The 14,901-nt window shown below is 52.7% G+C and overlaps 1 protein-coding gene and 1 pseudogene across 1 annotated transcript in view; one reads left to right on the top strand and one right to left on the bottom strand.

Moving 5' to 3' along the window:
- PAX3 (paired box 3) overlaps positions 1–7,577 on the bottom strand; it is a 101,063-nt gene extending 93,486 nt beyond the window's left edge. The window contains exons 1-4 of the mRNA XM_033230071.1: positions 7,111–7,577; positions 5,584–5,819; positions 4,146–4,275; positions 2,792–2,926 (exon numbers count right to left, since the gene is read on the bottom strand). Coding sequence (XP_033085962.1) covers positions 2,792–2,926; positions 4,146–4,275; positions 5,584–5,819; positions 7,111–7,195 — 586 coding nt within the window. The 5' untranslated portion in view covers positions 7,196–7,577. The remainder of the gene's footprint in view (positions 1–2,791; positions 2,927–4,145; positions 4,276–5,583; positions 5,820–7,110) is intronic.
- Positions 7,578–12,255: 4,678 nt separating this feature from the next.
- On the top strand, positions 12,256–12,946 carry LOC117094162 (annotated as a pseudogene).
- The last annotated feature ends 1,955 nt before the right edge of the window (positions 12,947–14,901 follow it).

Below are 14,901 nucleotides of genomic sequence, written 5' to 3'. Positions count from 1 at the left end.
AGCTGGAAGGATGGATGCAGCAAGGGTGCATCATTCTTAGTGCGCGCCCGTTAGGGAGAGCGGGCCTGAGCGCACTAGCTCCGCAAGCTACTCAGCTCTTGGATTGAGCGAGGGAAAAGGGAAAGTTGGGAAAGTTAAGAGGACCATCTGAGAGAAAGACACTGGAGAGAAGAATGAGGGTGATTCTGATCTCATTCAAGGTGGCTCAATCCTTTTGTCCCAGTGTCTGCCAAGCAGACCTCAGGCCAAAGATGTCCCTTGAAAAGCAAGGCTCAGCAGCACCCACCAGACCCACTAACTGGAAAGAGGCAAGAATACACCACACTGGTCAGGGGACCCCAAAGTCCCTCCTCTCTCAGATTTCTCCTCCCTCTCTGCCAGGGCGCTAGGAGCGCTTTATCAACATTCATTCTATTTTACAAGCGGGCAGCCTGGGATTTTTGATGCCCAAACAACAGAAAGAAGGTTTGAAGTTTCTAGACTTCAAACTACACCTCACTCTGTCCTTTCTCTGGGCCCCTCTTGCCCTCCAGGGCTCATCTAAAAAGGAGCTAGAGGTGCTGAAGAGACTGACACTGCATCTTCCTTGACAACCCCAAATTAAATTAGGCTTCAGTCTCCAAGGTGTGTGTGTGTGTGTGTGTGTGTGTTTCCAACAGCACAGCCCCCACTGGGGAGAATACTCTGATTTTAAAAATGGTAGCAATTGCCCTTGAATAGCAGCTGGCCCAGCTAGACAGCCCAAAAGACTAGAAACATTTTGTAGGTGAAATGGCCACTTTTTCCACGCTGGAGAGTCCATAAAACTTCCTGGCGCAGCAGCTATTGGGGCTCATTGAATAATTCATCCCTCATTGCAAGCCCATAATGTCTATTCTCAGCCTTTTGTGGTGCTGTTTTCTCTTCTTTTCTCCTTGAATTATAAAAAGGTTGCCTTCCTTTGTTCACATCAAGCTGCTCCGAGCTGGAGCTTTGTCTGGGCTGAGCTAAAGTGTGAGTTTCAATGGACTCTCCAGGCTTTGTCTCCCAAGTTCATCTCCAAGTGTAGATTGTGTAGAGAAGGCCTTCTTTGTAAAAGCTGGAAAAGTTGTACAAATGTTTGACCAGCTCATTTGGGACGTTTTGTCTCCTGGGCCTCAGTCGCCTGTACTGCGAGAGAGCAGCCAGCCTGCCATGCCGGTGCCTCCAGCAACAAGTAGCAAAGCCGTGAGTCCCCAGCCTCTGTGACTGCTCTGGGCTCTTCTCCCCATTGCCCACAGGAACACATTTGGTTTGGGGTTGTCTGACTCCCTACCTTCCTCCCTTCTCAGCACCTCTATGCTGCAGCTAGGCCTGCTATAAAAGCCAAGGTATCTTCTCAGAGACCGGGGCAGAAAAATGCACTCTCCAAAAAGAGGATTTAGGCTGAGTTGGTAGGAGGCCTCTGTCATAAAGCAAAGGAAGCATCTCCCTGCCCAACCTGCTGTAGTTGAACATGTCTTTGATTTCTTGTGTGCATCAGAGTATCTACATTTGTTTTTCCCACAAATCAGCCATTTGGGTCTGTAACTTCTAAATCTAAACGTTCCTCCCAGGTTGAGTACAGATCTTGCGTTTCTTTGTAAAGCAGCTGCTCAGGAGAGCCAGTGGCTGCCCCAGAGTTGGGCAATGAAGATAAAAGAAGTCCCACTTGGATGCCACTCTGGGAAGGGCTCAGACCCAGCTAGTCGCAGTCGGCGACGGCTCTGAGCCCACCTGGAAAGCCGCCTGTCCCTCTGGCAACTCCAAAACTAACTTTGCCGAGTGCACTCCAGGTCCCAGGTGAGGAAACTTCAGGCGCGAGTGGGGTCCCTGGCCACTGTTGACCATTTGTGCATTTGAAAAGGGGCAACCATCTCCAAGGCCAAAGCCACTGAGACACAATCCCCCCATCTCCCACTGCAATGATCCCTTCCTGGTTCAACTCTGATGGCATTTCTTTTCTTTTCTTTTTTTCTTTTAGCGTGTGTACACTTAAAGTTTGAGGATGACTTGTAGCCGGTGAAGGGGAAGCAAGCTGCACTTCTGTCTCCCATGAGGGAGATTTTTTTTTCTTAGTGCTGACAGTGCACAGCCAAAAAGGAAGTGGGGGTCCGTACCCCTAGAAGACAGAGGGTGCCCGCACTATAAGAACCCAGATCCCTTCAATTTGTAACCCAGAGCTTGGGTTCCTTTCAATTCCCAGACACACACAGGTTAAACCCCGTCACATTTGAAAATTAATTTCAAACAAATCAAGCCAGTAAACACACACACACATTTATAAGGCAGCCAATGTGGGGGCAACTTTTGGAGGGCCATTGCCCAAAAGAGTTCTCTGTCTCTCTCTCCTTTACTGCGGGGAAACTCCGGAGACCAGGGCCTTTCCTGAGAGCATAAAAGCTACTTCAACTTCTGAAGATTCAAGTACCCTCCATCCCCGGCCCTGCAATTGCTCAGAGATGCCCAGTCTCATGTTTAATGGCAAGAGAGTAACAGCTTCCCCTACCCCCTCCAATAGAGCGCAATTCACAGTTTTAGAATCCCAGGGGCTGACAGTGGTAAGAAAGAAAGATTTACAACACGGAAAAACTAGGCAGAATAGAAATGTTTGTTTTAATTCCTAGTGTCCCTCTGGTCTTCCACTTCCATGCCCTTACTCAGGCGCAGAGACACTGAGCATGAAGGGACTTTGATCCGAGCTGGGCTTGGCTGCCTTTAGATCCGCAATGTCAGGGAGCCGATGCCCGCCAAGGTCTCCAGCGAGTGCGCCGCCCAAGGCGCCACCTCTTACCTCGCTCGCTCAGGATGCCGTCGATGCTGTGTTTGGCCTTCTTCTCGCTTTCCTCTGCCTCCTTCCTCTCCAAGTCGGCCTCCTCCTCTTCACCTTTCCCGAATTTACTCCTCAGGATGCGGCTGATGGAACTCACTGGGGGCGGGAGGAGGAAGGAAGCAAGGGAGTGCACATAGCTGAGAAAAGAGGGACTGTGCGGGAAGGAGCGCCCCCCTCCAACCCCCAGCCAGGGCCCTAGAGCCGCTGCCCTGCACTGCTCGGGTGTCCCCTCCTGCATCCCTGGGCGCCACATCCTTCTCCAGCCCTCTCACCCTGCCACTCAAACCCCCCTCCCTATTATCTGTATCTCGGTACTGAAAGACGGAGCCTGGGAAAACCGTGCCTCCAGGTTAGGGCCGGATGCCATCTTTGTCCCTCGATTCTGGGCAGGAAGCATTTCCCTTCTTGGACTCCAAAGATCGGGCTCTGGTCTCCAATCTAAGAGAATTCTTCCACCAGCCCACGGGGTATCCTCCTTCCTCCCCACCTAAATGCATGGATCCTGCGGTTCGCCTTAAGGGAGGAAGAACCAAAGCCGACCTGTCCACCCCCCTGCCCCCACCCCCGTTGTCAAGTTTCTTTTTTTCTTTTCTTCCTTTTTTTTTTTTTTTAAGGGTATAAAGGGTTTAAATTTCAACTGTAGAATCGTTTCCTATTGTAAAAATCAAAAGAAAATGCACTCTCTCCCACTTATTTTTTCCAGATTCCAGTCTGGTAAACAAATCCATGTTCTGAAATATATGTTTCTCGCAGAGGGAAAAAGGGAGTTTCCTTTTAATTAAAAACAAACCCTCCCGTGCGCCCTCGCGCTGGCCCCGTGCTCGCCCCTCTTCTCCCTCCGCCTCCCCCAGGCTGCCGTGGCAGGGGGCTCCTGACCGTCCCTGAGACTCTCGGGGGCAATCGGGGCCGTTGTGAAAGCCTCCACGGTCTTGCGCACACGGCAAAGTCCCTCCCGGCGCGGGCCCCATCTCCCTTCGGTTGGGGTTACCAAAACATTTGTTTCTCTTTAAAAGGGAACATCAATATTAATAAACGCTCTGCCTCCGCCTCAAGTTTCCTGCCCTGTCTTCTAGTCAGAAATCTTCTTTGGGGAGTCCTCAGCGGTGGTCTCGCCACCCTCCGCCCCCAAGACAAGGATTTCACCCCTCCCTCCATAAACTGCCAAGAACGCCTGGTTGTTAAACATTTCAGGGCCTCGGGAGAGGCCACCTTCCAATAGCTGAGACCGATAATTGGGGTGATTACGTCTTGTTGTACCTGCGGGGTAATAGCGACTGACTATCGCGCCTCCGGGAGACGTTAATGGGCCTAGTACCTGAGGGCACGGTGTTTCGATCACAGACCGCGTCCTTAAGTAATTTGTCTCGGATTTCCCAGCTGAACATGCCCGGGTTCTCTCTTTTGTATTCCTCAATTTTCTTCTCCACGTCAGGCGTTGTCACCTGCTTTAAGAGAACAGGCGGGCAGGCGTTGGTACCCGGTATCCTGGGCCAGGTGGCGGCGGCCCCACAGCCTCTGGGCCTGTCGGGATGCTCCTCCCTGAATCCTCTGGGATGGTCCCCCTTTGTTAGCAAAAAGACCCCAACTCTCTGAAGCACTTTAGAAAGAGACAGACAAGAACACATCCCATGCCGGAGCAGCCTGGGAAGCCTCCACCTCCCCGAGACAGGCCCCAGACAACCTGGCTAAATTCAAAAGAATTATAACATCTTGATGGGGTGGGGTGGGGTTGTCCTTTCTCATCACTGGAAATAAGGCAACTCCTTACACAGAACCAACATGAAAACGAAACTTAAAAAGCAATGCTTGAAAAAGGAGCTGAAAAATTAAGTTAAATCTTCCACTTGTGCTTTTCCAAAGGGATATTTATGCTAAAGTGAAGACTGAAATGTAAAGGTACCTATTTAGGTTTTTAAAACTTCGAGTCGATGACAAACATAAATAAGAGAGACTGACTCTTCTCTCCACCCCCGGTATATATACTTTTTTAAAGAAGAAGAAGGTTCCAAAGATTCTTAGAAAGGCTGTGAAAGGGTTTCAGTAGATGGGAAGGAAGAGGAGGGTGTTTGGAGGTCTTCGGTTTACCATAACCCTCTTGATTTTGCCCCGTGGCAACTGGAAGAAAAGACAGACCTTGTGTAAATTCCTCCCACTCAACCCTAGTTGGCTTGACTCTTTCTTTTTAAGAAGGGAACCAAAATAATTTGAGGATAGCACCAAACTGCTTATATTTTTTAATGGAGTCATTGGCTTATTACAAAGAAAACTAATCATCCTAGTTTTTGACTCATTGAAAACAGTTTGCACTGGGGGAGACTGAGGGCGGGGTTTCGGAAACAAACCAGTATGAAACCTGAAGAGGTTCCTTACATTCTTTTTGGAAAGGACAGTGCCATGGGTGGGAGCTGGGAAGACACCTAAGGAAGAAATCCGCAACAGGTGGGCACATACAGCTTGCCTGCTTTAAGTGTTTATCTATTAAAATAATTTGATGAGGATTGCAAGGCTTACGGGCTTTAAAAAACAAATGTGATTTCTCCTTTGCAAAAAGGAGAGAGCTTTCCCTAAGTGTTCATCAAGAAGTGTCCAGGGTGCGCGCACACATACACACACACACCCCTTTACACACCTTCACAAACTTCAAAAATAACTCATTGGAGAGCCCCAGATGCCAGCCGTTCCCCCCTGCCCACTCTTCCCCAAAACAGGGGACCACAGTCTGGGAGCCAGAAGGGCAAGGCCCGCCCTCTCACCTTGGGCTTGCTGCCGCCGATGGCACCAGGACGTATGGAGCCGGTCTCCTGATACCTGCACAGGATCTTGGAGACGCAGCCGTGGGACACGCGCAGCTGGCGCGAGATGACGCAGGGCCGGATGCCGTGGTGGGCCATCTCCACGATCTTGTGGCGGATGTGGTTGGGCAGCGGCCTGCCGTTGATAAAAACGCCGCCGAGCTGGTTGACACGGCCCTGGCCGAGGGGAGTGGACACTGTGGGAAGGTGAAAAAGAGGGGCAAGGGAAAAGTCACTGGAGGAAAATAAAAAACAAAGAACAGCAGCATATAATTTCACAGTCTTCTGGCCCATCCTCATGTTACAGCACCGACACTGAAACTGCTCGACATCGGACTCCCAGACTCCGACCTCCTTTCAATCACATTTGTTCAAATTATTCAGCAATATAGCGCGTGTAACCTTGTGTAAAGACAGCAAGTGGGGCAAAATAATTCTCCCCAGAGAAAGCATCTTCCCCTTCGGGCCCGGGAGGAGTGGCAACTTAGGAGAACCTGTAGCTGGCAGACTGTCTAGCTTGTTCTAGAAACAGCCGCCTGGCAAAGAGAAGTTCGCCCAGGCGCTGGCCTTGATGAACTCTGATCCCACCGATCCCTGTCCAATTGGGATCGCTCCCTTTCTAAGGGACTTGGGCAAGCTGATAGCCCTTGGGGTTTCTAGCCAAAAGTGCAGCAGCCAAGAGTCAAAGCGGGTCCAGAAAGGAGGCCCAAGCAGCAGTGCCTGTGTCACCTGTTACATCTTGGGACAGAGACCACAGCAGCGGCTGGACTGCTCCTGGGTCCCCTAGCCCCCATTCTTCCTGTGGGTGTTACATTCTACTCTAGGCTGAGTGTGAAGGGGGTGGGGGTGGGGGCGTTGAGCATCTCTGCTGGGGCACCCTAACCTCGAAAACCATTGGAAACGGCTCAGGCTTGCAAGGCTCCCTGTCTCCTCGGGATTCCCAGAATCTTCAAGTGGACTGAAAAGCGATTCCTAAACAAGTTACAGAAAGTTCTAGACGCTATTTGACACAAATAGAATTCTAATTTATTTAATTATTCTAAAAATTCCAATCACAATGGCGCGGCGTTAGCCACTACAATTTTGCAGGGCAAAAAAATGCTTCCCGAACTGACATGTTTCACAAGTGTGGGCGCAATTTCGAGATCATTTCGAGTGGACAAATTGCGGAGAAGTTGTTTCTGCAGCTCAGGAGCTCTTTCACCTCCTTCTCCGCCGCGGCATTTCCAAAACAACAGGGGCAAGTCGCCCTGGCCCGCTGCAGGCCTGGCCGCCCAGCTCCGTCAAGATTTGAAGAGAGCAGCGCGCTCCATTTGCAGAAAGGAAATCGAGTAGGTTCTCGCCCCCGACTGGTGCTTCTTGGGGTGTGGGGTGCCCGGGGAATGGGCTTACTGGAAGCACCAAAGGAGCCTGTGGAGCCTGGGGATGGGGTGAAGCAGCCGGTCCCAGGCCCCGGGATCCAGGCGGCGCCCTGAGGCCCTCCCTTACCTTCCAGAGGGAACCCGCTGCGCGGGTAGTTCTGCCCCGGGCCCGGCCGCATCATCCTGGGCACAGCGCCGGCCAGCGTGGTCATCCTGGGGGCAGCTTCGCTCGGAAATTATATCCAGGTGAAGGCGAAACGGAAAGGCGAGTGAGGCGCGAGTGACCCTCGGGAACTATCCGGAGCGTGGAGAGCCCCTCCCCAAAACGGCTGGAGAGAGAGGGAAGGACGCGGGGAGGGGGGCTGTCGGTTCCTAGTCCAGAGGCGGGAGCTGGAACCCGGGAAAGGGGAGGGCGGGGAGGCCCCGGAGTCCAGGATCCCGAGCCCAGGGCGGAAAAGTTTGGTGCGAGTCCGGGCAAATGCTCCCGCGACTGGGGTCCCTGAAAAGGGGCTCAGAGAGCCACAGCGAGCCGGGGAGTCGGGTGAGGCGGGAGCGCGGCCTGCCTGAGTCTCCTCCTGTGGTGACACCGAGTGCGGGGATCCGGGCTCGGGAGCATTTATTAGTTCTTTTACCCAAAGCTTGGTCAGGAGCCCTGAGCTGCGATTGGCCGATGGGGAGACCGTCCCGGGTGGCGGAGACACGCGCTGATTGGGCGACAGCGGCCACTTTCTCTTCCCATCTCTGGTGGTGCCGAGGCCTCCGCCGGCCCCGAGGGGGACCCGCGCTGCGCCCCTTGCCCAGGAGAGAATGGTGGCCTGGTGGAAACTGAGAGAGACAGCCCTAGGGAAATGGCAGTAGCTGAGGGTGGAGAAGAGTCTGTCTCTCTGTCTCTGTCACTCTGTGTGTGTGTGTGTGTGTGTGTGTGTGTTTGTGTTTGTGTTTCTCTGATCTCTCTTTCCTTGACTTTCTATTTCTCTGTCTCTCTGTCTCTTTCTGTGTCTCTCTCTGTGTGTCTCGCTCTGCCTCTATTCCTCTTGTGATTTCCTGTGTCTCTCTCCGTCTCATTTTTTCTACCTGTAGGTCTCGCTCTCATTTCTCTTGGCTTACTGCCACTGGAGGGGGCACAATTCCAATAAGAAGGCATCTGGGGCCCCAGACATATTTAGCTTTCCTTCCTATGGTCAGTGCCCCTTGGCCTAGGCTTGTTAAGGGGTCCTCCCGATGGGGTTTCTCCCGGGAGTGAGTCCAGGGTGCGCTGATGTTCTTTTGTCTTCTCCGTTTGCAAGCTGGGCTAGTGTGAAGCACAGGCAGCCGACGCTAGGCCCAAGCACTTGTTAGTTGAAGGCTGGGGGTATGGGGGGAGGGTGCAGGAAAAAACCCAGCTCCTCTCCTTGATTTAAAAACAGCTCTGGCAAGCTGCGGCTCTAAATCTCCACGTGTTGATCCCCGATGCGTCGACAGAGATGTGTCTATATGTTAAAGTTTTGCCCGGCTGCAGTGTTTGTTCTCAGGAATTTATTATGGCATTCAGACTAAACTGCTGGAAAAATAAAAGGAACGAAGTCTTGGCTAGGAGCTGAAGTGTCCCCAGCAGGATATGACGCCAGGAGTGTTGTAAAGGCTGTCTGTCCTTAGAGAAGGTACCATTGTGCATAGCCTTTTATTTATAACTTGGTAAGTGCCAGCGAACTCGCCTCCTTTACACCCCCGAGTGCCAGCCCCGCGCTCTGCACTGCGCTTTATTCGCTCGAGTCTATTCAGGGACTGTCACTCCGGGTCCGCGAGGTATTCAGGGCCTTAATCAATCAAAAGGATGAGAATCGGGCAGGTTTTTCCCTTTGAAATAAAGGAAACAATGACTTCTGGGCTTCAAGTTCCCCCTTTTCCTTTTACGATTTTTGAATTTTTCCTGCGCCAGGAGTTCTCCACTCCTCTCTCTCTGTCCCCCTCCCCCACCTCCTTTGACAGTTTTGACGTGAACTCGGGCCCCCAACCCTACTTCACCGTTCCCTAATTAAGGCAAACTCAGAAGGCAAGATGGGGGGGGGGCGGGAGGGTTGGGGTATAGCTGCTCAGCAGTCCACAAGTTGGTCCTTTAAAAACCCACCCACCATAGGGGAAAACAGACAAGCTTTCAGCCTGCCTGATGCCAGAAGGCTTGGTTGACCCTCAGAGCCACGGGGACAGGTCTCAGGAGACTCCCCAAAATGTCTGGACCCATGAGGAAGGCATGTGCCTTGTTTAACTTGGTTTTACAAAGAATGATTCAATTTTTTCAAGGGGAAAATGTTCTTATTTTCTTTTTAAGGACTTGGGGTCCCCAAAGCCTGTGTCCTTATTTTTTAAGCCACTTCTCAGAGACAGCATTTTGAGAATTAGACTTTTCCAAGTTTTCTTCTTCCCAAAGGTTGAGCAGAGCCGACAGAGCACTTTCTGGGGTCAGCAGTAATCGTTGGGTGAAGGAGGTACCCGAAGTGTAATTTGAAGAAGGCAAATGTAGGCTCAACTCTCAGCTAAAATAAGCTCTGGCACGCCGCGAGCAGTTAAAGAACATCTAGGACTGAGTCTCATTTGTTTTTGAGCCGGGGGCTTGGCCAGCCCCTCCCAGAGTCCACCCGTCTCTCTCCTGCCGGCAGTTTTCTCTCCTGAGAGCCGGCTGATGCTGGAGGGAGGCGCTCGCTTCAAGCTTCCTTCTCCCGGTCCCTTAGACTGCAGAGTCCGCGAGACAGTTGAACGGAGGTACTGCCGGCTGAGCCGGGTCTTAAGTGTCCATGGGGGGCTGGTTCATAAACTAGCCTCCACTTGCTATAAAATCGTACAAATGGAGGCCACGAGGATGTGACTCTGGAATCAGGAGGCGACTCATTTTCTCTCCTTTCCGGCCTCTTTCTCTTCTGCCAAGCGCTCTGAGGTTCATATGTATCCAGATGATCAGCTCGGCCCTTCTCCACCGGGCAGTGGCCAGAGGTGCCCGGAGACTCGGAGAGGGGTGGATGCGCACCCTTAGGCTCTGGACAGTTGGGCCACATCCAAAGACTTCGGGAATCTAAATTTCTTGTGGCCTGTGTCCCAGAAGTCCGACCTGGGATGGTCAGGACAAAAAGGTTGGCTGAGGCTTCCCAGCCTAGGGCGCCCGCACTCCGCCAAACTAAACCCGGCTCAGAGCCGGGGACTCCGCAGAACCGGGCGCAACAGGTCTCAGGAAAGCCGGGTGATTCCAGCCACTCTTTTTCTATCTCCGAGGCTTGGGCCTCCCCTTTATTTCTTTCTGAAGTCTCTCCGGGGCCCAAGCCACCGCACTCCCAATCCCTGCAGCTTGGTGGGAGTCCAGGTCACTTCCCTATCCGGAGCCGGTGAGTCAAGGAGTCCTGGTGCCAAATTTGGCCGCGGTACAGGTGCTAATTGGTAAAAGAATGCCCCAGCGGTGGGGCTTGGAAGGCGAGGGCCCGCGCGCTGCATCCTTGAACCCAGGTTTGGGAGGCAGTGGAGTTTCCCCGGGCTAACAAATTACCCAGAACGCATCAGGGGGACTCCCGGTGTTGTGAACGAGCGTAGCCTCCACTCACGCTCTGTGCACGTTCGAAATGAAACTGGAGCCTTGAAGACAGTATTTGGATAATTTGACCAAAAAAAACAAAAAACAAAAAAACAGGGGCGGGAGGCATAGCTTCTGTTGTCCCCTCTGCCTCTACCTCCAGTTTCAGAGACGCTACAGGTGAAATTAACAGTGGGCTGGCTGTCCAGGCCTGGGTGGAGCTTGCCCTTGTTGACTTGAAGGTTCTCCCTTGCAGCCCGTTTGGATGCGTGGATCTACAGCCTAGTCGTGCTTGGGTGAGTTCCGTCTGGGCTGCGAAGCAACCTTCAGCGCACAGCCTCCGCACTTGGGGACACTGGCACAAGGGTTTCACGGCCCATGAACTTCTCGGGGCCTCTGAGGGATGAGTTCATACTCAGCCAAACACAGGTCTTAAGAGGAAATTATGATCTATTCAAAATAATGTCCCTGACCTAGTGAGGATCGGGGTTGGCGTCTGCCAGCCAGGCCTTTTTCGTCCTGTCTGAAGGGCCAAGCTCTAGCAGGCTGACACGGTCGAGCAGAGAAGCTCCTGGCCACCCGCCCAGCCCCAGGCGTGACTCTTAGGATGCAGTAAAATTTGGGCAAACGCCGAGAAACCCTCAATCCCACAGAAAGGTTGCCGGGGGCTCACGGGGAGGATATCAAAACGCCAGGTTCCTGATCATGAGCTTCCGGTCCGGATGTGATGATACAGGATTGATGAATGCCCGGGTTAAACCCGTGGTCCTTCGCAGCCGCTGCCTCAGTGACCGCCATTAGGACCCCCGCAGTTATTTGTCAAAAGCATTGGCGCCGCTCTTCTCCCCGTCGAAAAATCAGTCGGGATGAGTTCGGATTAAGGGACTGGATGAGGATGTGGACATCGCATTGAAACGTGGTGTAGGCCAGCCGAAGTGGGTTTGTTTCTGCAGCTGGGGAAGCCCCCAGGGAACTTGTGAGCGGGTTTACAATAAAGAACATGTGGTTTGTGGGAAGAAAGGAAGGAAGACGGAAAATAGGAAAGGAAGAAGGAAAATAGGAAAGGAAAAAGAAAAGAGGGAAAGAAGAGAGCGGTTTTTAAAGGCAGTGAGGGAGGGAGAGAATACATCTCATAGCAGTTGGTCTAGTCCATTTGGGTCTGAGAAAATTATTTTTAGGTAAACAAGGAAGACAAGATTCCAGAGCCAGATTCTCCGGGGGGCGGGGAGGTGTCTTTTAAAAAATTAGAGTAAGTCTGTCTAACCTTCCAAAAAACGTTCTGCTCAATTAGGTAAAAGTTCATGGTGGGGTGGGGGTGATGTTTAGAAGAGAAATTCGGTAACTGCTCTTTGGTGTGTGTATTCGGGGAGTGTGTGTATTCGGGTTGTGTGTATGTGTGTGTGTGAAAGAACCTGGCGTGTGTGAAAGGGGTAAGAGTTGAAGGACCTTACTTAGCTGAGGGACCGTCTTATATTGGGGGCAGGCAGCCTGGGCCTTGGGAAGACCAGAAAGTCTGACCTCTGCAGAGTCAGGCGAAGGCTGTCAGTGAGGTCGGGGCGGGAACAGAGTTGGAAGAAGTGAATAAAAGAAATCTTGGGGTCCGTTGGTTTCCTTGATTCCCGGAGCAAAAAAGTAGGCTGGTGACCAATCCAGGAACTCTTGCCTCGGGGCGCCTGTACACAAAGAGCTGGGGCTGTGTGTCCTGCCCTCGGGGGAGGAGGGTACCGGGCGGGGGGAACTAACAGGTCTTTATTTCGCTCAGATCCGTACTGGACTTCCGACTCCACGCGGCCCCAGCTCCTGAACCAGCGCAGTGAGCCGCGGCCGCTTCTCAGCCTGGGTCTCTTGAACCCTCGGAGAAAATTTCTCCTCGAGATGGATTTCAGCGGTAGCGTAGAGGGGCCAGTGACATGAGGAGCAAGAAAAGAGAAACATGGGAGACGAATGTTCAAACCCACTTCTCCTCGCTAAGCCTGGAAGCTCGCCACAGGGGGATCATGGGACCCCGAGGGAAGAGGCTGAGAATGAGTCCAGCACCCGCGTTCCTCGGGTTTTAAAAGCACATCTGGGGCCAGAGACTGCATAGCCAACTAAACGGAGTAAACGCGACAGGTGTAGGAGGCAGAGTTGTCAGGGGCCAAGCCGGGCGCAATCTGCCCCAGAGTCTTGGGGAGCGCGGACCTGGGACTGCAGAGAGGCGTTTTGAAGCTTGCTGCGCTCACCTGCCTCTCGGAGATATTCGGCTCCACCCGGGCGTCTCCTGAGATCTCGCAGTCCACAGACCCCGGGAGGGCTGCCCGCCCTAGGACACGTCCTCTCTCGACCCCTCACTCTTTCAAAACTGGGGAAGAGGCTGAGGGGATGAAAAAGAAGAAAGAGAGAGAGAAGGAAAGAGAGAAAGAAGGAAAGAAATTTTAAAAAAAATTGAAGGGAGGGAAGAATGGAGGGAAGGCGTGGGAGAGGGAAGAGGGGAGAAACTCTTATCACCACAACCAAAGCAGGATGCCTCCGCTTCCTGAATTTCTACATATGACTTTCATTAAGTTCCTTCCTAGACCTTAAACTTGTTCACCTCCCATCACCCAAGAAAACACCCATTTCCTTTTTTAAATAAAGCTTCTTTTTCTGGAGATGAACCTTTCAACAAGTCGTAGGTTTGGGGGAGAGGGGCAGGAGAATAATTTTGATCCAGAACCTTGGAGATTGGAGAACCAGGTGGAAAAATTCTAAAAAGATGAAACCTGACCATCTCCGACACGGAAACCCACCGAAAGGGGCCACCGAGACGCGTTGATTAACTTGGAGGGAGCACGCGGCAGAAGGGCAGACGCCTCGCTAACCCGCCAACCTCCCAGAGCCCTCTTGCAGAAAGCTGCCCGGCTCCCCGCAGTGGCCCTGCGCGCGCACCATCCTCGGGGTCTCGCTTCTTGGCCCCGGAAAACTCTGTGAGGGGCACCCCAGCCCCAGCCTGGCCAAGAGTTAAGACAAGTAGCCCCAAGAGGAAGGAGCCTCAGAGAGTCTTTCTTCCTGTTCTTCTTCGTCTTCTTTTTTTCTGAACGAAATCTAATACTATCTGGCTGCAAAAATATATTGTCACCGGCTCTGAGCCTAAGAGATTAACATTTGGATAGGTAGGAAATGTAATCTGCATGGCTAATTGATTCTCAGCGTATCAGTTTAAAGGATAAAGATCGATATCTACATGATGGATATTGTATTAATAAGGGCATAAATAAAGGCCGAAGAGTCGTTACCAAAACCTTTGAAGCCACTTTTCGGCTCTCAGGCCCTCCACGCGGACACTGGGTCTCTCCCACCTCCCCACCCCCAGCTCCTTCTGGGCAGGGAGCATTTGCTTCCCCCTCCAACCCGGGACCAGGAGGAGTCTACGGTTAAAGCGGAAGTATGTTTCACTGCGGCAACGCTAGGGAGAGGAGACTTATTTTTCCTGGGCTGCAGCAGGTGAACAGTAAAGCCCGAGAAAAGGTAGTATTTTAACAAAACGCACCACTCCCAGATATTTAGAAACACACATATACGACCCACACAGGGATACAAACAGCCACACATGTACACACACACACACACACACACACACACACACAATCACTCAGGGCAGGGAGGGTTCTCAGCATTCCCTGAGCGCCCTTTGGTCTTAGAGACATGGAATAAATGCTTCTTTCCATCCCTCGGCCCCCTCCCAGGGGACAGCGACAGAAGCCCTGGCAGAGCCCAAGGATCGGCGATCTGGGCTCCTGGAGGTACCCTCTAGATGGAGAAGGATCAAGAGGCTCTGCGGGAAACGTGCGGGGCTGGGGGCGGGGGTGCCCGCCAATGTCCGCAGGAGGCAAGGAGAACCATTCGAGGAGGGGTGAATGCAGACAGAGTTGAGTGGGGCCCTGAGCCCCAGGGAGTGCGGCCCGGTAGACCTCGGGGCGAGGGGAACAAGATGGGGTACACTTGTACCGGAACAAGAACGCCGCGGCCGGGCGGTTGCCAATTAGTCCCGGGTCCCAGCGGCCGCTTCACCACGGAGCCCGAGCCGCCGAGGGAATTTTCCAAATGCATATCAAACACCCTTAGAACCCCCCTCCTTTATTAATTAAGAGGAACGTTTCCACAAAACAGGCATAATCTTTATTAATTACGCAGCCCTTAGCTCGCCGTTCGCATCAATCACGCCCAAAGCGAAAGTGCAGGGGGCGCCTAATCCCTTCCCAGAGCGCGTTTGGAGAAGCAGCAGCGTGGCCGGTGGTTCCACGTGACTTCCACCTTTCTGGGCTCTCCTGGCGCTGGCTGCTCACCCGGCGCGCAGGGAGGCCTTTCCGGAAACACGGACTGGTTGAGCGCTAGCAGGACCGCTCTACATCCCTGGACAGGCCG

The sequence above is a fragment of the Trachypithecus francoisi genome, unplaced genomic scaffold, assembly GCF_009764315.1.
Source record: "Trachypithecus francoisi isolate TF-2019V2 unplaced genomic scaffold, Tfra_2.0 Lachesis_group13, whole genome shotgun sequence".
Lineage (NCBI taxonomy): Eukaryota > Metazoa > Chordata > Mammalia > Primates > Cercopithecidae > Trachypithecus > Trachypithecus francoisi.
This window is presented reverse-complemented; position numbering and strand designations above follow the sequence as displayed.